This window comes from Procambarus clarkii, chromosome 12, assembly GCF_040958095.1.
Source record: "Procambarus clarkii isolate CNS0578487 chromosome 12, FALCON_Pclarkii_2.0, whole genome shotgun sequence".
In the NCBI taxonomy this organism is placed as follows: Eukaryota; Metazoa; Arthropoda; class Malacostraca; order Decapoda; family Cambaridae; genus Procambarus; species Procambarus clarkii.
In genome coordinates, this window is record NC_091161.1 from 4,566,289 (window position 1) to 4,592,729 (window position 26,441).

Genomic DNA, 26,441 nt, shown 5'->3' on the forward strand with positions numbered 1-26,441 from the left:
GGCCAATAGGCCTTCTGCAGTTACCTTTGTTCTTATGTTCTTATGAGCTGCCTCGTATGGGCCAATAGGCCTTCTGCAGTTATCTTGTTCTTATGTACTTATGTTCTTATATATATATATATGAGTAGTTGACCCATGCGGGGCCGCTCCTATTTGTGGTTGTTGATTTGTGGAACCAATTACCGCGTAACGTGGTGGTGGTCCTTGATTGTTTCAAGCGTTGGTTGAACATGTAAATGAATGGAATTGGGTGGTTATAAATAAGCGCTGCCTCGTATGGGCCAATAGGTCTTCTGCAGTTGTCTTCATTCTTATGTTCTTTAAATGAAGACGAATGGTATTGGCAATTATCGATTCAAGTAATTTTCCCACAATAGACGTTAGGGCAATTAAAGTTCTTAATAATAATTGATTATTTCTTGATAATAAGTTGATTAGTTGTCGATAATAAATTGACTAATAAAATTAAATAATAGTTCTTGATAATAAATGAATTAGTTCTTGACAATAAGTGGATTAGTTCTTGACAATAAATTGATAAGTTCTTGATAATAAATTGATTAGTTCTTGATAATATATGATATCAGATATTTAAAGCCAAAGATTTCAAATTAATGCGTACATTTTCGAAATCAGGTAAATAATATAATGGGATTGATTATAGAATTTTTATTCTAGAAACTTATTTTTAATTAATAACAAGTCAGGCATCGTCCAGCAGGCTGCTCATACACCTCACTCAAGGCATCTCACATCACTTCCTCTTAGGGTGACCTATATATTAACGTCTAGACAAGAGAGCTGATTACTTATTCATTTTCATTTTGTCGTGTTAGAACATCTTTTTACTGTCATACTGACATTCGACAATGGATACCACTGCTCACGCTGATTATTTTCCTAGTCTTCCACGATCGATCTTAGCCGACGTAAGGACCCTCGGTGAAGAATTTTCTGCGGACGATATTTTAGAATTTATTGACATGTCAGAGGACAATCTTATTGTATTGCATAATAACAATACAACGAAGTTATTCGCTAGCACGTTTCAGCTTGGAATTTTAGGTGCATTAACTCTTTCCTTTCGTACGCCTTCAGTCGTGATGACGGGGCAATGGGAAGATGTCTTATCGGAAATTATTGACCTAGCACGATATTTTGAGCCTAAAAATAACATAAATCTAAGCGCACTCGAGTCTACCACCTTAAAACCCTGGATACTGAAAATATTCACAGACCCGGAGATGTGCCCTAACCCGTACCTGCGTCTGAAAATGGTTTACTTAATCAGCATTTGGCCAAAGAATTTCTTGCAGGATGCCACCTCGGGAATGCAAGCAGCTTTTGGTCTAGTGATAAATAGAAAATATATGGATGTCGCTCATCTTATGCCAGAGGGCGATCATATACAAATACTTAGTAGTATTATGGATATATTAATCAGCCTTGATGAATATGGTCACCTTGCTGCTATAGGTACTGCAGCCGTAGATCAGATAAAGGGAATTATTGTCGGACCAGAAGTATCTTTACTCTACAATCTAGTGCAGGTCTTTAAACAAGTGGCAGAGGAATCCCTAAATTTAAACGAACAGGAAGGTTTATATGTGGCCAAGAACGTTTTCTATTTGTATACAGTGTTTTTAAATATACGGAAACTCAGGAAGGCTTATGGAGCTCCTGGCCTGGTTAAGGTCGCTGCAGATACCCTAGTCACTATCACGGTTTCAATTGTTACAATTAGCTTGGCGTTACACGATAATGATGGAAGCAAATACAAGATGCTTGTGTCCTATTTAGATAACTGTTACAAAGACATATGTAAAAACAAAATATTTAGATCACTGTCTCAGGTTCTGCGACTTGATCACGCACAGTATCTGTCATCTCTTAGCAAGAAGGCAGCAGATTCCGGCATTTTCTTTCATCATTTCCCAATTCAAAGTCAGGAATCATCGGAGGAGGTCCCGAAAGAGTTCAGAGACAGCGTGACGCAGGCAGTGATGGAGGCGCCGGTACTGCTGCACTCGTCCAAGATGGTGATAGACGAGTCGACGCTGCTTCGCCTACTGCTGGAGTCCCCCATGGACCCCTTCACGCGGTGCCCTCTGGACCATGGCTCGTATAGTCGCCTTCCCGAACTCCTGGCGGATATTCTTGCATGGAAAAAAAATACCAAAGTTTTGGTATAATATAATTGATGGAAAATCAACAAAGGATGAAAATGTTCAAGATAATTGCGAACTGCACCAACTACGGTTTGCATCTTTAGATAAAAGATGAATTGGTAATTCACCGACCTTATGAATTCATTTCTTCACAAGAAATTTCTCTGGTCTATTTTTTTATTTTCAAGTTTTGTCACAAATTTAAATAAGTTGTGTATTTTTCTTTTAACCAATAAATGCAGCAATATATTAACAGCTATTCCCTGTTTATTATCTATTCCCACCTATTTAACACTAATTGTATATCCATTAGTCATGAAAACTTGTCAGCATCATTGCGGACATTTGTAAAACAAGACAAATTTGTATTCTGAGAACGATGTACAGGAAATTATACATGCATGATCCATGATTTTAAATTTTAATCATTGTACCTGGTTGATGGGGTTCTGGGAGTTCTTCTACTCCCCAAGCCCGCCCGGAGGCAGACTTGACTTGTGAGAGTTTGGTCCACCAGGCTGTTGCTCGGAGCGGCCCGTAGGCCCACATACCCACCCAAACCGTTCTCGCACTTATACATATGTGACATACTAATTTATTGTGAATATTTTAGTTTACCTTGAAAAGCTTCATAGAAAACACCGACCTTAGTATGTTAAGATAAGCATCCTATTGCTTCTTAATTACAACTATTACTTAACCTATTATAGGTATAGGTTAAGTTGTAATTGTAATTACAATTATTACTTATCTTAACTTTGTATGTTAAGATAAGCATCTTATTGCTTCTTAATTTCAACTATTACTTAACCTATTATAGGTATAGGTTACGTAGTAATTGTAATTATGAAGCAATAAGATGCTTATCTTAACATACTAAGAAGGTTAGGTAAGGTCGGTGTTTTCTATGAAGCTTTTCAAGGTCCGGCACTCCTTGAAGGAAATCTAGTTTCCTCTTGAAGATGTCCACGGTTGTTCCTGTAATATTTCTGATGTTCGCTGGCAGGACGTTGAACAACCATGGACCTCTGATGTTCATACAGTGATCTCTGATTGTGCCATGGCACCTCTGCTCTTCACGTTGTTTTTTTACTGTGCAGATTTGGAACCTGTCCCTTGAGTATTTTCCATTTGTATATTATTTGGTATCTCTCTCGTCTCCTTTCTAGTGAGTACATTTGGAGAGCTTTGAGACGATCCCAATAATTTAGGTGCTTATTTAATAATTAAGGTTCTCGTAATCCATCCTATCATTTTTCTGGCTGGCGCAATACTTGCTTGGTTATGCTCCCTAAACGTTCGGTCGTTCAGGGAGCATCATTATTACCAAATCCTTGACATGCTGTTTTCCTACTATGGGCAGATTCAATTGTGTTTTATACCCTGTATTATGTTTAAGATCCTCATTTTTGCCGTATCTGCAATTTATCACCATTAAAATTTTCTGCTGCCCAATCGAAAACTTTGTTAATATCTGTTTGTAGTTTATCAATGTCTTCAGCAGAGGAAATTTTCATGTTGATTTTTGTATCATCTGCAAAGGATGACACGACTTGTGTTTGTCTATAGCTGATATAATATAATATAATAATAATTTTTATTTAGGTAAAGGTACATACATAAAGAGATTTTACAAAGTTTGTTGGCTTTATAGATAGAGCTAGTACATATAATGCTTAAAGCCACTATTACGCAAAGCGTTTCGGGCAGTTTCGGATATAGAATAAGGAACAGCAGTGCTGCAAGGACTTGATGTACAGAGCTTTTAACTGTGCTCGTACTCGATTTTACTTGATTGAATGTTACTCTTCGTGTTCTGTTCGACAGCAAATTGAGCATCCAGCGTCCTACTTTACCAGTTATACCCATTGACCTTTGATAAAGTCCCATCCGGGCTCGGGAGCTGGAGGTCTAGGAGGTAGTGCTATACCTCCAAAAAAATAATTGTTTTTGTAGTCCTAGTGGTCACTGGTCAGGATATGATCAACTGACACAACTCATAAATACTGGTGGAAACAAACGTGAGATCCAGCTTTCCCCCACCAATGTGGGTTGGTTCCGTCGAATTAAGCAGACTGATTTCCGGCACTTCATCCAAAAGGTGTTCAATATGTCTTCCGTCGGCGTCGGTTCTTTGTGAATCAAGTAGTAATTCACTATTTCGCTAGAGATGATAGTAGGTGTAGTGACTGCTATTTCAAAGATTGCTGAGAAATCCATGTCGCGTTCTCTATGGCTCTTATATACATTGAAGATGGACAGCATTGAGTTCCTCACAGTGAGATTAACTCTCTTAATTTCGACGTTCTCGCCACATTTGGGCAGGTCTATTGCGTGATATTGCCGTGGCATTGATATGATTTCTTACTAGAATTGAAATGCCTCTGGTGTCACCTTGTGCTATAGGGCAGTGGAAACCTTGATATCCTGGGATATTTATATTTCTTTCAGTCCTGGTGAGTGTTTCTTGAAGTAGAACAATATCAATGCTGTCCTTGAGAAGCACTGCTCTTAGTGTTTGTGCTTTGTTTTTGAATCCTTGAATATTCCATTGTATAATTTTGAGATTGTCCATTATTCCGTTGTCCTTGAGTCCATGGTTTTTACATTGTTGATTTTCCCGACGGCTTGTGTTTTCTTGACTGGAGTGGAGACTTTTTTCTTGGTGGGAGAGGAGATTCTTGGTTGGGTTGAAGCGTCTTTTGCTACATCCAGCTACTGGGGCATTTGATGAAGTAGGGATCATCATTTCTGCTTGGGAGGTCTTGTAGGCAATAGCAGGTATATTCATTTTGCTGCCCTCATCTATTCTGTTGCTGTTGCCTTGTGGAGTAGTGCTTCTTTGTTTCCTCCAGTTATTGGAGGTCCTGTTCTTGCTCAGACTAGAAGGATTTGGTGCATTAGACTAATTCTGATCTTCATTTATTAGGACTTCCAAAGGAGTGTACCACTGGCTTTTTACCGAGGGTCTGGTCGATTGTGGTCTTGAAGTTGTGACTTTGGGTTGATCCGAAAGCTAGTATTCTTTTTACCCTTTCCGGACATCGTTTGTTCCAGCCGTGATGTGTATCCAAGCAGTTTGAGCATTTTGCTTTCGTTTGTTTGCCTTAAGAACAAAGGTAACTGCAGAAGGCCTATATTGGCCCATACGAGGCAGCTCCTATTCCATAACCACCCAATCCCACTCATATACTTGTCCAACCCGTGCTTGAAACAATCGAGGGACCCCACCTCCACAATGTTACGCGGCAATTGGTTCCACAAATCAACAACCCTGTTACTGAACCAGTATTTACCCAAGTCTTTCCTAAATCTAAACTTATCCAATTTATATCCATTGTTTCGTGTTCTGTCCTGTGTTGATACTTTTAATACCCTATTAATATCCCCCCGGTTATGTCCATTCATCCACTTGTAAACCTCTATCATGTCACCCCTAACTCTTCGCCTTTCCAGTGAATGCAACTTAAGCTTTGTTAATCTTTCTTCATATGAAAGATTTCTAATTTGGGGAATTAACTTAGTCATCCTACGCTGGACACGTTCAAGTGAATTTATATCCATTCTATAATATGGCGACCAAAACTGAACTGCATAATCTAAATGGGGCCTAACTAGAGCAAGATATAGCTTGAGAACCACACCAGGTGTCTTGTTACTAACGCTGCGATTAATAAATCCAAGTGTCCGATTTGCCTTATTACGAACATTTATGCATTGATCCTTTTGTTTTAAATTCTTACTAATCATAACTCCCAGATCCCTTTCGCAATCCGACTTCGCAATCACAACACCATCTAGCTCGTATCTTGTAACTCTATCATCATTACCTAACCTCAGAACTTTACATTTATCAGCATTAAACTGCATCTGCCAATCCTTTGACCATTTCAAAACCCTATCTAGATCAACTTGAAGTGATAGTGAGTCCTCCTCCGAATTAATTTCCCTACCGATTTTCGTATCATCGGCAAATTTGCAAATGTTGCTACTCAAACCTGAATCTAAATCATTTATATATATTATAAACAACAGCGGTCCCAGGACAGAGCCTTGAGGCACTCCACTTACAACATTTTCCCACTCTGACTTGATTCCATTTATACTAACTCTCTGTTTCCTTTGGTATAGCCATGCCCTAATCCAGCTTAATATAGCACCCCCAATACCATGAGACTCTATTTTTTTAATCAGTCTTTCATGTGGCACTGTATCAAAAGCTTTGCTAAAGTCAAGGTATACAACATCGCAATCCTTACCACTATCAACTGCCTCAACAATGCTAGAATAAAAAGATAACAAATTTGTTAAACATGAACGGCCATTTATAAAACCATGTTGCGACTCAATTATTAATTTATGTTTTTCAAGATGAAGACGAATTTTATTTGCTATTATAGATTCGAGTAACTTTCCCACAATAGACGTTAGGCTAATTGGTCGATAGTTAGACGCAAGTGATCTATCTCCTTTCTTAAAAACTGGTATCACATTAGCAACTTTCCAAAACTCTGGCACTCTGCCTGACTCTATTGATTTATTAAATATGGTTGACAGTGGGTCACAAAGCTCCTCTTTGCATTCTTTAAGCACCCTAGCAAACACTTCATCCGGCCCTGGGGATTTGTTTGGTTTGAGTTTTACTATTTGTTTAAGAACATCCTCCCTGGTAACTGCTAAACTCGTCAACCTGTCCTCGTCCCCACCCACATAGAGTTGTTCGGCTGAAGGCATATTGTTAAGTTCCTCTTTAGTAAATACAGATACAAAATATTTATTAAAAATACTACTCATCTCTTCATCACTATCTGTTATTTGACCTGTCTCAGTTTTTAATGGACCTATCCTTTCCCTAGTCTTAGTACGATATAACTGAAAAAACCCTTTAGGATTTGTCTTTGCTTGCCCTGCTATGCGAACTTCATAGTTTCTTTTTGCTTTCCTTATCTCTTTTTTAACATTTCTAACCAGTTGTACGAATTCCTGTTCTAAAGTGACCTCCCCATTTTTAATCCTTTTGTACCAAGCTCTCTTTTTACCTATAAGGTTCTTCAAATTCTTTGTTATCCACTTTGGGTCATTAGTATACGATCTATTCAATTTGTATGGTATACTACGTTCCTGTGCTTTGTTTAGAATATTCTTAAATAAGTTATATATTGAATCCACATCGAAATCCCCATTTAAGTCACCTATCGCTGGGTTCATGTCTCGCTCCAAGACCGGCCCACACCCCATACCCAAGCCTTTCCAATCAATTTGACCCAAAAAAATTCTTAGGCTATTAAAATCAGCTTTTCGAAAATCTGGCACTTTAACAGAATTTTCTCCTACTGGTCTATTCCATTCTATGCTAAATCTGATTTCTTTGTGATCACTGCTCCCTAGCTCACTCCCTATTTCGATGTCATTAATTTGCGTTTCCCTGTTAGTTAACACTAAATCTAAAATATTATTTTCCCGTGTTGGTTCCTTAATGTGTTGCGTAAGAAAGCAATCGTCAATTAATTCTAGAAAATCTTCTGCTTCACTATTCCCTGTTTTGTTCAACCAGTTTATTCCGCTAAAATTAAAGTCACCCATGACATAAATACTGTTAGATCTAGATGCTCTAGATATTTCATCCCATAGATGCTTTGCTTCCATTCTGTCTAAATTTGGTGGCCTATATATTACTCCTATTATAATATTATTAGCTTTTTCGTTTAATTCAATCCAAATAGTTTCTGTGTGTGGCTCTGTTTTGATTCCCTCTTTGAGACTACATTTCAAATTGTCCCTAACATATATGGCTACTCCACCTCCTCGTCTAATATATCTATCTGTGTGAAATAGTTTAAATCCATATATTTGATATTCAGCTAATAGTTCTCTATTTTCTACATTCATCCACGTTTCGGTAAGTGCAATAATATCTATTTTTTCTGTGCAGACAAGAGCATTTAATTCGTTAATTTTATTTCTTAGACTTCTACTGTTAGTGTAATATACCCTAAGTGAATTGTTATTTTGCGGACCTTCTCTTTCCCTGATCGTTTTGCCAATTCCTTTCTCCCACAAACACATACTTTTATTACCTCCTTCCTCCAAATCAATTCCCATACCTCTATCTACTAACAGTTTAAACCCAAACAAACACCTCTAACCACTTCTTCTAGCGAGTTCGCAACAGCAACAACCCCAGCTCTCGATAGATGCACCCCATCACGAGCATACATTTCATTTCTACCATAGAAGTGTTCCCAGTTGTCTATGAAAGATATTGCATTTGATTTGCAATATCTTTCCAGCCGGCAATTGACACCAAGTGCCCTCGATATCCATTCATTTCCCACTCCCTTTCTTGGAAGAATGCCACATATGATCGGGATTCCTCCCTTGCTCCTAACTAACTCTATGGCTGTTTTATACCTCTGAATCAGTTCCTCACTCCTGACTCGACCAACATCATTTCCTCCCACGCTAATGCAAATAATGGGATTGTTCCCATTACCAGCCATAATATCATTCATGTTGTTTATAATATCACCAATGCCAGCTCCGGGATAGCAAACCCTTAACCTGTTCCCCCTATCTCTAGCACAAAACGTGCAACTTGAATGCAACTTAAGTTGAATGCAACTTAAGCTTTGTTAATCTTTCTTCATATGAAAGATTTCTGATTTGGGGAATCAGTCAGCCTTCTTTATGCAGAATGGAATTTTTGGTCGCCGTACTATAGAATAGAAATAAATTCACTTGAACATGTCCAGCGTACGATGACTAAGTTAATTCACCAAATTAGAAATCTTTCATATGAAGAAAGATTAACAAAGCTTAAGTTACATTCACTGGAAAGGCGGAGAGTTAGGGGTGACATGATAGAGGTTTACAAGTGGATGAATGAACATAACAGGGGGGATATTAAGAACATAAGAACAAAGGTAAATGCAGAAGGCCTATTGGCCCATACGAGGCAGCTCCTATTCTATAACCACCCAATCCCACTCATATACTTGTCCAACCCGTGCTTGAAACAATCGAGGGACCCCACCTCCACCACGTTACGCGGCAATTGGTTCCACAAATCAACAACCCTGTTACTGAACCAGTATTTACCCAAGTCTTTCCTAAATCTAAACTTATCCAATTTATACCCATTGTTTCCTGTTCTGTCTTGTGTTGATATTTTTAATACCCTATTAATATCCCCCCTGTTATGTCCGTTCATCCACTTGTAAACATCTATCATGTCACCCCTAACTCTTCGCCTTTCCAGTGAATGCAGCTTAAGCTTTGTTAATCTTTCTTCATATGAAAGATTTCTAATTTGGGGAATTAACTTAGTCATCCTACGTTGGACACGTTCAAGTGAATTTATATCCATTCTATAATACGGCGACCAAAACTGAACTGCATAATCTAAATGGGGCCTAACCAGAGCAAGATATAGCTTAAGAACCACACCAGGTGTCTTGTTACTAACGCTTCGATTAATAAATCCCAGTGTCCTATTCGCCTTATTACGAACATTCATGCATTAACAATATCAACATTAACAATATTAACAATATCAATATTAACAATATCAACACAAGACAGAACAGGAAACAATGGGTATAAATTGGATAAGTTTAGATTTAGGAAAGACTTGGGCAAATACTGGTTCAGTAACATTGTTGTTGATTTGTGGAACCAATTGCCGCGTAACGTGGTGGAGGTGGGGTCCCTCGATTGTTTCAAGCGCGGTTTGGACATGTTTATGAGTGGGATTGGGTGGTTATAAATAGGAGCTGCCTCGAATGGGCCAATAGGCCTTCTGCAGTTACCTTTGTTATTATGTTCTTTAGATGAAGACGAATGGTATTTGCAATTATTGATTCAAGTAATTTTCCCACAATAGACGTTAGGGCAATTAAAGTTCTTAATCATAAATTGATTAGTTCTTGATAATAAGTTGATTAGTTGTCGATAATAAATTGACTAGTTCTTGATAATAAATGAATTAGTTCTTGACAATAAGTGGATTAGTTCTTGACAATAAATTGATAAGTTCTTGATAATAAATTGATTAGTTCTTGATAATAAATTGATTAGTTCTTGATAATATATGATATCAGATATTTAAAGCCAAAGATTTCAAATTAATGCGTACATTTTCGAAATCAGGTAAATAATATAATGGGATTGTTTATAGAATTTTTATTCTAGAAACTTATTTTTAATTAATAACAAGTCAGGCATCGTCCAGCAGGCTGCTCATTCACCTCACTCAAGGCATCTCACATCACTTCCTCTTAGGGTGACCTATATATTAACGTCTAGACAAGAGAGCTGATTACTTATTCATTTTCATTTTGTCGTGTTAGAACATCTTTTTACTGTCATAGTGACACATTCGACAATGGATACCACTGCTCCCGTTGATTATTTTCCTAGTCTTCCACGATCGATCTTAGCCGACGTAAGAATCCTCGGTGAAGAATTTTCTGCGGACGATATTTTAGAATTTATTGACATATCAGAGGACAATCTTGGTGTATTGCATAATAACAATACAACGAAGTTATTCGCTAGCACGTTTCAGCTTGGAATTTTAGGTGCATTAACTCTTTCCTTTCGTTCGCCTTCAGTCGTGATGACGGGGCAATGGGAAGATGTCTTAAGGGAAATTATTGACCTAGCACGATATTTTGAGCCTAAAAATAATATAAATCTAAGCGCACTCGAGTCTACCACCTTAAAACCCTGGATACTGAAAATATTCACAGACCCGGAGATGTGCCCTAACCCATACCTGCGTCTGAAAATGGTTTACTTAATCAGCATTTGGCCAAAGAATTTCTTGCAGGATGCCACCTCGGGAATGCAAGCAGCTTTTGGTCTAGTGATAAATAGAAAATATATGGATGTCGCTCATCTTATGCCAGAGGGCGATCATATACAAATACTTAGTAGTATTATGGATATATTAATCAGCCTTGATGAATATGGTCACCTTGCTGCTATAGGTACTGCAGCCGTAGATCAGATAAAGGGAATTATTGTCGGACCAGAAGTATCTTTACTCTACAATCTAGTGCAGGTCTTTAAACAAGTGGCAGAGGAATCCCTAAATTTAAACGAACAGGAAGGTTTATATATGGCCAAGAACGTTTTCTATTTGTATACAGTGTTTTTAAATTTACGGAAACTCAGGAAGGCTTATGGAGCTCCTGGCCTGGTTAAGGTCGCTGCAGATACCCTAGTCACTATCACGGTTTCAATTGTTACAATTAGCTTGGCGTTACACGATAATGATGGAAGCAAATACAAGATGCTTGTGTCCTATTTAGATAACTGTTACAAAGACATATGTAAAAACAAAATATTTAGATCACTGTCTCAGGTTCTGCGACTTGATCACGCACAGTATCTGTCATCTCTTAGCAAGAAGGCAGCAGATTCCGGCATTTTCTTTCATCATTTCCCAATTCAAAGTCAGGAATCATCGGAGGAGGTCCCGAAAGAGTTCAGAGACAGCGTGACGCAGGCGGTGATGGAGGCGCCGGTACTGCTGCACTCGTCCAAGATGGTGATAGACGAGTCGACGCTGCTTCGCCTGCTGCTGGAGTCCCCCATGGACCCCTTCACGCGGTGCCCTCTGGACCATGGCTCGTATAGTCGCCTTCCCGAACTCCTGGCGGATATTCTTGCATGGAAAAAAATACCAAAGTTTTGGTATAATATAATTGATGGAAAATCAACAAAGGATGAAAATGTTCAAGATAACTGCGAACTGCACCACCTACGTTTGCATCTTTATTCGGACATGGTAATGTCCGAATAAAGATGAATTGGTAATTCACCGACCTTATGAATTCATTTCTTCACAAGAAATTTCTCTGGTCTATTTTTTTTATTTTCAAGTTTTGTCACAAATTTAAATAAGTTGTGTATTTTTCTTTTAACCAATAAATGCAGCAATTTATTAACAGCTATTCCCTGTTTATTAACTATTCCCACCTATTTAACACTAATTGTATATCCATTAGTCATGAAAACTTGTCAGCATCATTGCGGACATTTGTAAAACAAGACAAATTTGTATTCTGAGAACGATGTACAGGAAATTATACATGCATGATCCATGATTTTAAATTTTAATCATTGTACCTGGTTGATGGGGTTCTGGGAGTTCTACTCCCCAAGCCCGGCCCGGAGGCAGACTTGACTTGTGAGAGTTTGGTCCACCAGGCTGTTGCTCGGAGCGGCCCGTAGGCCCACCCAAACCGTTCTCGCACTTATACATATGTGACATACTAATTTATTGTGAATATTTTAGTTTACCTTGAAAAGTTTCATAGAAAACACCGACCTTAGTATGTTAAGATAAGCATCCTATTGCTTCTTAATTACAACTATTACTTAACCTATTATAGGTATAGGTTAAGTAGTAATTGTAATTACAATTATTACTTATCTTAACTTAGTATGTTAAGATAAGCATCTTATTGCTTCTTAATTTCAACTATTACTTAACCTATTATAGGTATAGGTTAAGTAGTAATTGTAATTATGAAGCAATAAGATGCTTATCTTAACTTACTAAGAAGGTTAGGTAAGGTGTGTGTTTTCTATGAAGCTTTTCAAGGTCCGGCACTCCTTGAAGGAAACAATCTAGTTTCCTCTTGAAGATGTCCACGGTTATTTCTGTAATATTTCTGATGTTCGCTGGCAGGACGTTGAACAACCATGGACCTCTGATGTTCATACAGTGTTCTCTGATTGTGCCATGGCACCTCTGCTCTTCACTGGTTTGTTCACTCCAGTACGTTGTTATTTTACTGTGCAGATTTGGAACCTGTCCCTTGAGTATTTTCCATTTGTATATTATTTGGTATCTCTCTCGTCTCCTTTCTAGTGAGTACATTTGGAGAGCTTTGAGACGATCCCAATAATTTAGGTGCTTATTTAATAATTTAGGTTCTCGTAATCCATCCTATCATTTTTCTGGCTGGCGCAATACTTGCTTGGTTATGCTCCCTAAACGTTCGGTCGTTCAGGGAGCATCATTATTACCAAATCCTTGACATGCTGTTTTCCTACTATGGGCAGATTCAATTGTGTTTTATACCCTGTATTATGTTTAAGATCCTCATTTTTGCCGTATCTGAGTATCTGCAATTTATCACCATTAAAATTTTCTGCTGCCCAATCGAAAACTTTGTTAATATCTGTTTGTAGTTTATCAGTGTCTTCAGCAGAGGTAATTTTCATGTTGATTTTTGTATCATCTGCAAAGGATGACACGACTTGTGTTTGTCTATATCTGATATAGAATAAGGAACAGCAGTGCTGCAAGGACTTGAGGTACAGAGCTTTTAACTGTGCTCGTACTCGATTTTACTTGATTGAATGTTACTCTTCGTGTTCTGTTCGACAGCAAATTGAGTATCCAGCGTCCTACTTTACCAGTTATACCCATTGACCTTTGATAAAGTCCCATCCGGGCTCGGGAGCTGGAGGTCTAGGAGGTAGTGCTATACCTCCAAAAAAATAACTGTTTTTGTAGTCCTAGTGGTCACTGGTCAGGATATGATCAACTGACACAACTCATAAATACTGGTGGAAACAAACGTGAGATCCAGCTTTCCCCCACCAATGTGGGTTGGTTCCGTCGAATTAAGCAGACTGATTTCCGGCACTTCATCCAAAAGGTGTTCAATATGTCTTCCGTCGGCGTCGGTTCTTTGTGAATCAAGTAGTAATTCACTATTTCGCTAGAGATGATAGTAGGTGTAGTGACTGCTATTTCAAAGATTGCTGAGAAATCCATGTCGCGTTCTCTATGGCTCTTATATACATTGAAGATGGACAGCATTGAGTTCCTCACAGTGAGATTAACTCTCTTAATTTCGACGTTCTCGCCACATTTGGGCAGGTCTATTGCGTGATATTGCCGTGGCATTGATATGATTTCTTACTAGAATTGAAATGCCTCTGGTGTCACCTTGTGCTATAGGGCAGTGGAAACCTTGATATCCTGGGATATTTATATTTCTTTCAGTCCTGGTGAGTGTTTCTTGAAGTAGAACAATATCAATGCTGTCCTTGAGAAGCACTGCTCTTAGTGTTTGTGCTTTGTTTTTGAATCCTTGAATATTCCATTGTATAATTTTGAGATTGTCCATTATTCCGTTGTCCTTGAGTCCATGGTTTTTACATTGTTGATTTTCCCGACGGCTTGTGTTTTCTTGACTGGAGTGGAGACTTTTTTCTTGGTGGGAGAGGAGATTCTTGGTTGGGTTGAAGCGTCTTTTGCTACATCCAGCTACTGGGGCATTTGATGAAGTAGGGATCATCATTTCTGCTTGGGAGGTCTTGTAGGCAATAGCAGGTATATTCATTTTGCTGCCCTCATCTATTCTGTTGCTGTTGCCTTGTGGAGTAGTGCTTCTTTGTTTCCTCCAGTTATTGGAGGTCCTGTTCTTGCTCAGACTAGAAGGATTTGGTGCATTAGACTAATTCTGATCTTCATTTATTAGGACTTCCAAAGGAGTGTACCACTGGCTTTTTACCGAGGGTCTGGTCGATTGTGGTCTTGAAGTTGTGACTTTCGGTTGATCCGAAAGCTAGTATTCTTTTTACCCTTTCCGGACATCGTTTGTTCCAGCCGTGATGTGTATCCAAGCGGTTTGAGCATTTTGCTTTCGTTTGTTTGCCTTCTTTATGCAGAATGGAATTTTTGGTCGCCGTACTATAGAATAGAAATAAATTCACTTGAACGTGTCCAGCGTACGATTACTAAGTTAATTCACCAAATTAGAAATCTTTCATATGAAGAAAGATTAACAAAGCTTAAGTTACATTCACTGGAAAGGCGGAGAGTTAGGGGTGACATGATAGAGGTTTACAAGTGGATGAATGAACATAACAGGGGGGATATTAAGAACATAAGAACAAAGGTAAATGCAGAAGGCCTATTGGCCCATACGAGGCAGCTCCTATTCTATAACCACCCAATCCCACTCATATACTTGTCCAACCCGTGCTTGAAACAATCGAGGGACCCCACCTCCATCACGTTACGCGGCAATTGGTTCCACAAATCAACAACCCTGTTACTGAACCAGTATTTACCCAAGTCTTTCCTAAATCTAAACTTATCCAATTTATACCCATTGTTTCCTGTTCTGTCTTGTGTTGATATTTTTAATACCCTATTAATATCCCCCCTGTTATGTCCGTTCATCCACTTGTAAACCTCTATCATGTCACCCCTAACTCTTCGCCTTTCCAGTGAATGCAGCTTAAGCTTTGTTAATCTTTCTTCATATGAAAGATTTCTAATTTGGGGAATTAACTTAGTCATCCTACGTTGGACACGTTCAAGTGAATTTATATCCATTCTATAATACGGCGACCAAAACTGAACTGCATAATCTAAATGGGGCCTAACCAGAGCAAGATATAGCTTAAGAACCACACCAGGTGTCTTGTTACTAACGCTTCGATTAATAAATCCCAGTGTCCTATTCGCCTTATTACGAACATTCATGCATTAACAATATCAACATTAACAATATTAACAATATCAATATTACAATATCAACACAAGACAGAACAGGAAACAATGGGTATAAATTGGATAAGTTTAGATTTAGGAAAGACTTGGGTAAATACTGGTTCAGTAACATTGTTGTTGATTTGTGGAACCAATTGCCGCGTAACGTGGTGGAGGTGGGGTCCCTCGATTGTTTCAAGCGCGGTTTGGACATGTTTATGAGTGGGATTGGGTGGTTATAAATAGGAGCTGCCTCGAATGGGCCAATAGGCCTTCTGCAGTTACCTTTGTTATTATGTTCTTTAGATGAAGACGAATGGTATTTGCAATTATTGATTCAAGTAATTTTCCCACAATAGACGTTAGGGCAATTAAAGTTCTTAATCATAAATTGATTAGTTCTTGATAATAAGTTGATTAGTTGTCGATAATAAATTGACTAGTTCTTGATAATAAATGAATTAGTTCTTGACAATAAGTGGATTAGTTCTTGACAATAAATTGATAAGTTCTTGATAATAAATTGATTAGTTCTTGATAATAAATTGATTAGTTCTTGATAATATATGATATCAGATATTTAAAGCCAAAGATTTCAAATTAATGCGTACATTTTCGAAATCAGGTAAATAATATAATGGGATTGTTTATAGAATTTTTATTCTAGAAACTTATTTTTAATTAATAACAAGTCAGGCATCGTCCAGCAGGCTGCTCATTCACCTCACTCAAGGCATCTCACATCACTTCCTCTTAGGGTGACCTATATATTAACGTCTAGACAAGAGAGCTGATTACTTATTCATTTTCATTTTGTCGTGTTAGAACATCTTTTTACTGTCATAGTGACACATTCGACAATGGATACCACTGCTCCCGTTGATTATTTTCCTAGTCTTCCACGATCGATCTTAGCCGACGTAAGAATCCTCGGTGAAGAATTTTCTGCGGACGATATTTTAGAATTTATTGACATATCAGAGGACAATCTTGGTGTATTGCATAATAACAATACAACGAAGTTATTCGCTAGCACGTTTCAGCTTGGAATTTTAGGTGCATTAACTCTTTCCTTTCGTTCGCCTTCAGTCGTGATGACGGGGCAATGGGAAGATGTCTTAAGGGAAATTATTGACCTAGCACGATATTTTGAGCCTAAAAATAATATAAATCTAAGCGCACTCGAGTCTACCACCTTAAAACCCTGGATACTGAAAATATTCACAGACCCGGAGATGTGCCCTAACCCGTACCTGCGTCTGAAAATGGTTTACTTAATCAGCATTTGGCCAAAGAATTTCTTGCAGGATGCCACCTCGGGAATGCAAGCAGCTTTTGGTCTAGTGATAAATAGAAAATATATGGATGTCGCTCATCTTATGCCAGAGGGCGATCATATACAAATACTTAGTAGTATTATGGATATATTAATCAGCCTTGATGAATATGGTCACCTTGCTGCTATAGGTACTGCAGCCGTAGATCAGATAAAGGGAATTATTGTCGGACCAGAAGTATCTTTACTCTACAATCTAGTGCAGGTCTTTAAACAAGTGGCAGAGGAATCCCTAAATTTAAACGAACAGGAAGGTTTATATATGGCCAAGAACGTTTTCTATTTGTATACAGTGTTTTTAAATTTACGGAAACTCAGGAAGGCTTATGGAGCTCCTGGCCTGGTTAAGGTCGCTGCAGATACCCTAGTCACTATCACGGTTTCAATTGTTACAATTAGCTTGGCGTTACACGATAATGATGGAAGCAAATACAAGATGCTTGTGTCCTATTTAGATAACTGTTACAAAGACATATGTAAAAACAAAATATTTAGATCACTGTCTCAGGTTCTGCGACTTGATCACGCACAGTATCTGTCATCTCTTAGCAAGAAGGCAGCAGATTCCGGCATTTTCTTTCATCATTTCCCAATTCAAAGTCAGGAATCATCGGAGGAGGTCCCGAAAGAGTTCAGAGACAGCGTGACGCAGGCAGTGATGGAGGCGCCGGTACTGCTGCACTCGTCCAAGATGGTGATAGACGAGTCGACGCTGCTTCGCCTGCTGCTGGAGTCCCCCATGGACCCCTTCACGCGGTGCCCTCTGGACCATGGCTCGTATAGTCGCCTTCCCGAAACTCCTGGCGGATATTCTTGCATGGAAAAAAAATACCAAAGTTTTGGTATAATATAATTGATGGAAAATCAACAAAGGATGAAAATGTTCAAGATAACTGCGAACTGCACCACCTACGTTTGCATCTTTATTCGGACATGGTAATGTCCGAATAAAGATGAATTGGTAATTCACCGACCTTATGACTTCATTTCTTCACATGAAATTTCTCTGGTCTATTTTTTTTATTTTCAAGTTTTGTCACAAATTTAAATAAGTTGTGTATTTTTCTTTTAACCAATAAATACAGCTATTCCCTGTTTATTAACTATTCCCACCTATTTAACACTAATGTATATCCATTAGTCATGAAAACTTGTCAGCATCATTGCGGACATTTGTAAAACAAGACAAATTTGTATTCTGAGAACGATGTACAGGAAATTATACATGCATGATCCATGATTTTAAATTTTAATCATTGTACCTGGTTGATGGGGTTCTGGGAGTTCTTCTACTCCCCAAGCCCGGCCCGGAGGCAGACTTGACTTGTGAGAGTTTGGTCCACCAGGCTGTTGCTCGGAGCGGCCCGTAGGCCCACATACCCACCCAAACCGTTCTCGCACTTATACATATGTGACATACTAATTTATTGTGAATATTTTAGTTTACCTTGAAAAGCTTCATAGAAAACACCGACCTTAGTATGTTAAGATAAGCATCCTATTGCTTCTTAATTACAACTATTACTTAACCTATTATAGGTATAGGTTAAGTAGTAATTGTAATTACAATTATTACTTATCTTAACTTTGTATGTTAAGATAAGCATCTTATTGCTTCTTAATTTCAACTATTACTTAACCTATTATAGGTATAGGTTAAGTAGTAATTGTAATTATGAAGCAATAAGATGCTTATCTTAACATACTAAGAAGGTTAGGTAAGGTGTGTGTTTTCTATGAAGCTTTTCAAGGTCCGGCACTCCTTGAAGGAAACAATCTAGTTTCCTCTTGAAGATGTCCACGGTTGTTCCTGTAATATTTCTGATGTTCGCTGGCAGGACGTTGAACAACCATGGACCTCTGATGTTCATACAGTGTTCTCTGATTGTGCCATGGCACCTCTGCTCTTCACTGGTTTGTTCACTCCAGTACGTTGTTATTTTACTGTGCAGATTTGGAACCTGTCCCTTGAGTATTTTCCATTTGTATATTATTTGGTATCTCTCTCGTCTCCTTTCTAGTGAGTACATTTGGAGAGCTTTGAGACGATCCCAATAATTTAGGTGCTTATTTAATAATTTAGGTTCTCGTAATCCATCCTATCATTTTTCTGGCTGGCGCAATACTTGCTTGGTTATGCTCCCTAAACGTTCGGTCGTTCAGGGAGCATCATTATTTCCAAATCCTTGACATGCTGTTTTCCTACTATGGGCAGATTCAATTGTGTTTTATACCCTGTATTATGTTTAAGATCCTCATTTTTGCCGTATCCGAGTATCTGCAATTTATCACCATTAAAATTTTCTGCTGCCCAATCGAAAACTTTGTTAATATCTGTTTGTAGTTTATCAGTGTCTTCAGCAGAGGTAATTTTCATGTTGATTTTTGTATCATCTGCAAAGGATGACACGACTTGTGTTTGTCTATATCTGATATAGAATAAGGAACAGCAGTGCTGCAAGGACTTGAGGTACAGAGCTTTTAACTGTGCTCGTACTCGATTTTACTTGATTGAATGTTACTCTTCGTGTTCTGTTCGACAGCAAATTGAGTATCCAGCGTCCTACTTTACAAGTTATACCCATTGACCTTTGATAAAGTCCCATCCGGGCTCGGGAGCTGGAGGTCTAGGAGGTAGTGCTATACCTCCAAAAAAAAATAACTGTTTTTGTAGTCCTAGTGGTCACTGGTCAGGATATGATCAACTGACAACTCATAAATACTGGTGGAAACAAACGTGAGATCCAGCTTTCCCCCACCAATGTGGGTTGGTTCCGTCGAATTAAGCAGACTGATTTCCGGCACTTCATCCAAAAGGTGTTCAATATGTCTTCCGTCGGCGTCGGTTCTTTGTGAATCAAGTAGTAATTCACTATTTCGCTAGAGATGATAGTAGGTGTAGTGACTGCTATTTCAAAGATTGCTGAGAAATCCATGTCGCGTTCTCTATGGCTCTTATATACATTGAAGATGGACAGCATTGAGTTCCTCACAGTGAGATTAACTCCCTTAATTTCGACGTTCTCGCCACATTTGGGCAGGTCTATTGCGTGATATTGCCGTGGCATTGATATGATTTCTTACTAGAATTGAAATGCCTCTGGTGTCACCTTGTGCTATAGGGCAGTGGAAACCTTGATATCCTGGGATATTGATATTTCTTTCAGTCCTGGTGAGTGTTTCTTGAAGTAGAACAATATCAATGCTGTCCTTGAGAAGCACTGCTCTTAGTGTTTGTGCTTTGTTTTTGAATCCTTGAATATTCCATTGTATAATTTTGAGATTGTCCATTATTCCGTTGTCCTTGAGTCCATGGTTTTTACATTGTTGATTTTACCGACGGCTTGTGTTTTCTTGACTGGAGTGGAGACTTTTTTCTTGGTGGGAGAGGAGATTCTTGGTTGGGTTGAAGCGTCTTTTGCTACATCCAGCTACTGGGGCATTTGATGAAGTAAGGATCATCATTTCTGCTTGGGAGGTCTTGTAGGCAATAGCAGGTATATTCATTTTGCTGCCCTCATCTATTCTGTTGCTGTTGCCTTGTGGAGTAGTGCTTCTTTGTTTCCTCCAGTTATTGGAGGTCCTGTTCTTGCTCAGACTAGAAGGATTTGGTGCATTAGACTAATTCTGATCTTCATTTATTAGGACTTCCAAAGGAGTGTACCACTGGCTTTTTACCGAGGGTCTGGTCGATTGTGGTCTTGAAGTTGTGACTTTGGGTTGATCCGAAAGCTAGTATTCTTTTTACCCTTTCCGGACATCGTTTGTTCCAGCCGTGATGTGTATCCAAGCAGTTTGAGCATTTTGCTTTCGTTTGTTTGCCTTCTTTATGCAGAATGGAATTTTTGGTCGCCGTACTATAGAATAGAAATAAATCTGAAAATGAAAAATAAATGCGTCTGAAAATGGTTTACTTAATCAGCATTTGGCCAAAGAATTTCTTGCAGGATGCCACCTCGGGAATGCAAGCAGCTTTTGGTCTAGTGATAAATAGAAAATATATGGATGTCGCTCATCTTATGATAGAGGGCGATCATATACAAATACTTAGTAGTATTATGGATATATTAATCAGCCTTGATGAATATGGTCACCTTGCTGCTATAGGTACTGCAGCCGTAGATCAGATAAAGGGAATTATTGTCGGACCAGAAGTATCTTTACTCTACAATCTAGTGCAGGTCTTTAAACAAGTGGCAGAGGAATCCCTAAATTTAAACGAACAGGAAGGTTTATATATGGCCAAGAACGTTTTCTATTTGTATACAGTGTTTTTAAATTTACGGAAACTCAGGAAGGCTTATGGAGCTCCTGGCCTGGTTAAGGTCGCTGCAGATACCCTAGTCACTATCACGGTTTCAATTGTTACAATTAGCTTGGCGTTACACGATAATGATGGAAGCAAATACAAGATGCTTGTGTCCTATTTAGATAACTGTTACAAAGACATATGTAAAAACAAAATATTTAGATCACTGTCTCAGGTTCTGCGACTTGATCACGCACAGTATCAGTCATCTCTTAGCAAGAAGGCAGCAGATTCCGGCATTTTCTTTCATCATTTCCCAATTCAAAGTCAGGAATCATCGGAGGAGGTCCCGAAAGAGTTCAGAGACAGCGTGACGCAGGCAGTGATGGAGGCGCCGGTACTGCTGCACTCGTCCAAGATGGTGATAGACGAGTCGACGCTGCTTCGCCTGCTGCTGGAGTCCCCCATGGACCCCTTCACGCGGTGCCCTCTGGACCATGGCTCGTATAGTCGCCTTCCCAAACTCCTGGCGGATATTCTTGCATGGAAAAAAAAAATACCAAAGTTTTGGTATAATATAATTGATGGAAAATCAACAAAGGATGAAAATGTTCAAGACAACTGCGAACTGCACCACCTACGTTTGCATCTTTATTCGGACATGGTAATGTCCGAATAAAGATGAATTGGTAATTCACCGACCTTATGACTTCATTTCTTCACATGAAATTTCTCTGGTCTATTTTTTTTATTTTCAAGTTTTGTCACAAATTTAAATAAGTTGTGTATTTTTCTTTTAACCAATAAATGCAGCAATTTATTAACAGCTATTCCCTGTTTATTAACTATTCCCACCTATTTAACACTAAATGTATATCCATTAGTCATGAAAACTTGTCAGCATCATTGCGGACATTTGTAAAACAAGACAAATTTGTATTCTTAGAACGATGTACAAGAAATTATACATGCATGATCCATGATTTTAAATTTTAATCATTGTACCTGGTTGATGGGGTTCTGGGAGTTCTTCTACTCCCCAAGCCCGGCCCGGAGGCAGACTTGACTTGTGAGAGTTTGGTCCACCAGGCTGTTGCTCGGAGCGGCCCGTAGGCCCACATACCCACCCAAACCGTTCTCGCACTTATACATATGTGACATACTAATTTATTGTGAATATTTTAGTTTACCTTGAAAAGCTTCATAGAAAACACCGACCTTAGTATGTTAAGATAAGCATCCTATTGCTTCTTAATTACAACTATTACTTAACCTATTATAGGTATAGGTTAAGTAGTAATTGTAATTACAATTATTACTTATCTTAACTTTGTATGTTAAGATAAGCATCTTATTGCTTCTTAATTTCAACTATTACTTAACCTATTATAGGTATAGGTTAAGTAGTAATTGTAATTATGAAGCAATAAGATGCTTATCTTAACATACTAAGAAGGTTAGGTAAGGTGTGTGTTTTCTATGAAGCTTTTCAAGGTCCGGCACTCCTTGAAGGAAACAATCTAGTTTCCTCTTGAAGATGTCCACGGTTGTTCCTGTAATATTTCTGATGTTCGCTGGCAGGACGTTGAACAACCATGGACCTCTGATGTTCATACAGTGTTCTCTGATTGTGCCATGGCACCTCTGCTCTTCACTGGTTTGTTCACTCCAGTACGTTGTTATTTTACTGTGCAGATTTGGAACCTGTCCCTTGAGTATTTTCCATTTGTATATTATTTGGTATCTCTCTCGTCTCCTTTCTAGTGAGTACATTTGGAGAGCTTTGAGACGATCCCAATAATTTAGGTGCTTATTTAATAATTTAGGTTCTCGTAATCCATCCTATCATTTTTCTGGCTGGCGCAATACTTGCTTGGTTATGCTCCCTAAACGTTCGGTCGTTCAGGGAGCATCATTATTACCAAATCCTTGACATGCTGTTTTCCTACTATGGGCAGATTCAATTGTGTTTTATACCCTGTATTATGTTTAAGATCCTCATTTTTGCCGTATCCGAGTATCTGCAATTTATCACCATTAAAATTTTCTGCTGCCCAATCGAAAACTTTGTTAATATCTGTTTGTAGTTTATCAGTGTCTTCAGCAGAGGTAATTTTCATGTTGATTTTTGTATCATCTGCAAAGGATGACACGACTTGTGTTTGTCTATATCTGATATAGAATAAGGAACAGCAGTGCTGCAAGGACTTGAGGTACAGAGCTTTTAACTGTGCTCGTACTCGATTTTACTTGATTGAATGTTACTCTTCGTGTTCTGTTCGACAGCAAATTGAGTATCCAGCGTCCTACTTTACAAGTTATACCCATTGACCTTTGATAAAGTCCCATCCGGGCTCGGGAGCTGGAGGTCTAGGAGGTAGTGCTATACCTCCAAAAAAAAATAACTGTTTTTGTAGTCCTAGTGGTCACTGGTCAGGATATGATCAACTGACACAACTCATAAATACTGGTGGAAACAAACGTGAGATCCAGCTTTCCCCCACCAATGTGGGTTGGTTCCGTCGAATTAAGCAGACTGATTTCCGGCACTTCATCCAAAAGGTGTTCAATATGTCTTCCGTCGGCGTCGGTTCTTTGTGAATCAAGTAGTAATTCACTATTTCGCTAGAGATGATAGTAGGTGTAGTGACTGCTATTTCAAAGATTGCTGAGAAATCCATGTCGCGTTCTCTATGGCTCTTATATACATTGAAGATGGACAGCATTGAGTTCCTCACAGTGAGATTAACTCCCTTAATTTCGACGTTCTCGCCACATTTGGGCAGGTCTATTGCGTGATATTGCCGTGGCATTGATATGATTTCTTACTAGAATTGAAATGCCTCTGGTGTCACCTTGTGCTATAGGGCAGTGGAAACCTTGATATCCTGGGATATTGATATTTCTTTCAGTCCTGGTGAGTGTTTCTTGAAGTAGAACAATATCAATGCTGTCCTTGAGAAGCACTGCTCTTAGTGTTTGTGCTTTGTTTTTGAATCCTTGAATATTCCATTGTATAATTTTGAGATTGTCCATTATTCCGTTGTCCTTGAGTCCATGGTTTTTACATTGTTGATTTTACCGACGGCTTGTGTTTTCTTGACTGGAGTGGAGACTTTTTTCTTGGTGGGAGAGGAGATTCTTGGTTGGGTTGAAGCGTCTTTTGCTACATCCAGCTACTGGGGCATTTGATGAAGTAGGGATCATCATTTCTGCTTGGGAGGTCTTGTAGGCAATAGCAGGTATATTCATTTTGCTGCCCTCATCTATTCTGTTGCTGTTGCCTTGTGGAGTAGTGCTTCTTTGTTTCCTCCAGTTATTGGAGGTCCTGTTCTTGCTCAGACTAGAAGGATTTGGTGCATTCGACTAATTCTGATCTTCATTTATTAGGACTTCCAAAGGAGTGTACCACTGGCTTTTTACCGAGGGTCTGGTCGATTGTGGTCTTGAAGTTGTGACTTTGGGTTGATCCGAAAGCTAGTATTCTTTTTACCCTTTCCGGACATCGTTTGTTCCAGCCGTGATGTGTATCCAAGCAGTTTGAGCATTTTGCTTTCGTTTGTTTGCCTTCTTTATGCAGAATGGAATTTTTGGTCGCCGTACTATAGAATAGAAATAAATCTGAAAATGAAAAATAAATGCGTCTGAAAATGGTTTACTTAATCAGCATTTGGCCAAAGAATTTCTTGCAGGATGCCACCTCGGGAATGCAAGCAGCTTTTGGTCTAGTGATAAATAGAAAATATATGGATGTCGCTCATCTTATGCCAGAGGGCGATCATATACAAATACTTAGTAGTATTATGGATATATTAATCAGCCTTGATGAATATGGTCACCTTGCTGCTATAGGTACTGCAGCCGTAGATCAGATAAAGGGAATTATTGTCGGACCAGAAGTATCTTTACTCTACAATCTAGTGCAGGTCTTTAAACAAGTGGCAGAGGAATCCCTAAATTTAAACGAACAGGAAGGTTTATATATGGCCAAGAACGTTTTCTATTTGTATACAGTGTTTTTAAATTTACGGAAACTCAGGAAGGCTTATGGAGCTCCTGGCCTGGTTAAGGTCGCTGCAGATACCCTAGTCACTATCACGGTTTCAATTGTTACAATTAGCTTGGCGTTACACGATAATGATGGAAGCAAATACAAGATGCTTGTGTCCTATTTAGATAACTGTTACAAAGACATATGTAAAAACAAAATATTTAGATCACTGTCTCAGGTTCTGCGACTTGATCACGCACAGTATCTGTCATCTCTTAGCAAGAAGGCAGCAGATTCCGGCATTTTCTTTCATCATTTCCCAATTCAAAGTCAGGAATCATCGGAGGAGGTCCCGAAAGAGTTCAGAGACAGCGTGACGCAGGCAGTGATAGAGGCGCCGGTACTGCTGCACTCGTCCAAGATGGTGATAGACGAGTCGACGCTGCTTCGCCTGCTGCTGGAGTCCCCCATGGACCCCTTCACGCGGTGCCCTCTGGACCATGGCTCGTATAGTCGCCTTCCCAAACTCCTGGCGGATATTCTTGCATGGAAAAAAAAATACCAAAGTTTTGGTATAATATAATTGATGGAAAATCAACAAAGGATGAAAATGTTCAAGATAACTGCGAACTGCACCACCTACGTTTGCATCTTTATTCGGACATGGTAATGTCCGAATAAAGATGAATTGGTAATTCACCGACCTTATGACTTCATTTCTTCACATGAAATTTCTCTGGTCTATTTTTTTTATTTTCAAGTTTTGTCACAAATTTAAATAAGTTGTGTATTTTTCTTTTAACCAATAAATGCAGCAATTTATTAACAGCTATTCCCTGTTTATTAACTATTCCCACCTATTTAACACTAAATGTATATCCATTAGTCATGAAAACTTGTCAGCATCATTGCGGACATTTGTAAAACAAGACAAATTTGTATTCTGAGAACGATGTACAGGAAATTATACATGCATGATCCATGATTTTAAATTTTAATCATTGTACCTGGTTGATGGGGTTCTGGGAGTTCTTCTACTCCCCAAGCCCGGCCCGGAGGCAGACTTGACTTGTGAGAGTTTGGTCCACCAGGCTGTTGCTCGGAGCGGCCCGTAGGCCCACATACCCACCCAAACCGTTCTCGCACTTATACATATGTGACATACTAATTTA

General features: G+C 38.8%; 1 protein-coding gene across 1 annotated transcript; it reads left to right on the top strand.

The window, feature by feature from the left end:
- The first annotated feature begins 1,103 nt into the window (after positions 1 to 1,103).
- Positions 1,104 to 2,192, top strand: LOC138364184 (uncharacterized). The gene has a single exon (XM_069323509.1). It carries the CDS (start codon positions 1,104 to 1,106, stop codon positions 2,190 to 2,192), a length of 1,089 nt encoding a protein of 362 aa, XP_069179610.1.
- The last annotated feature ends 24,249 nt before the right edge of the window (positions 2,193 to 26,441 follow it).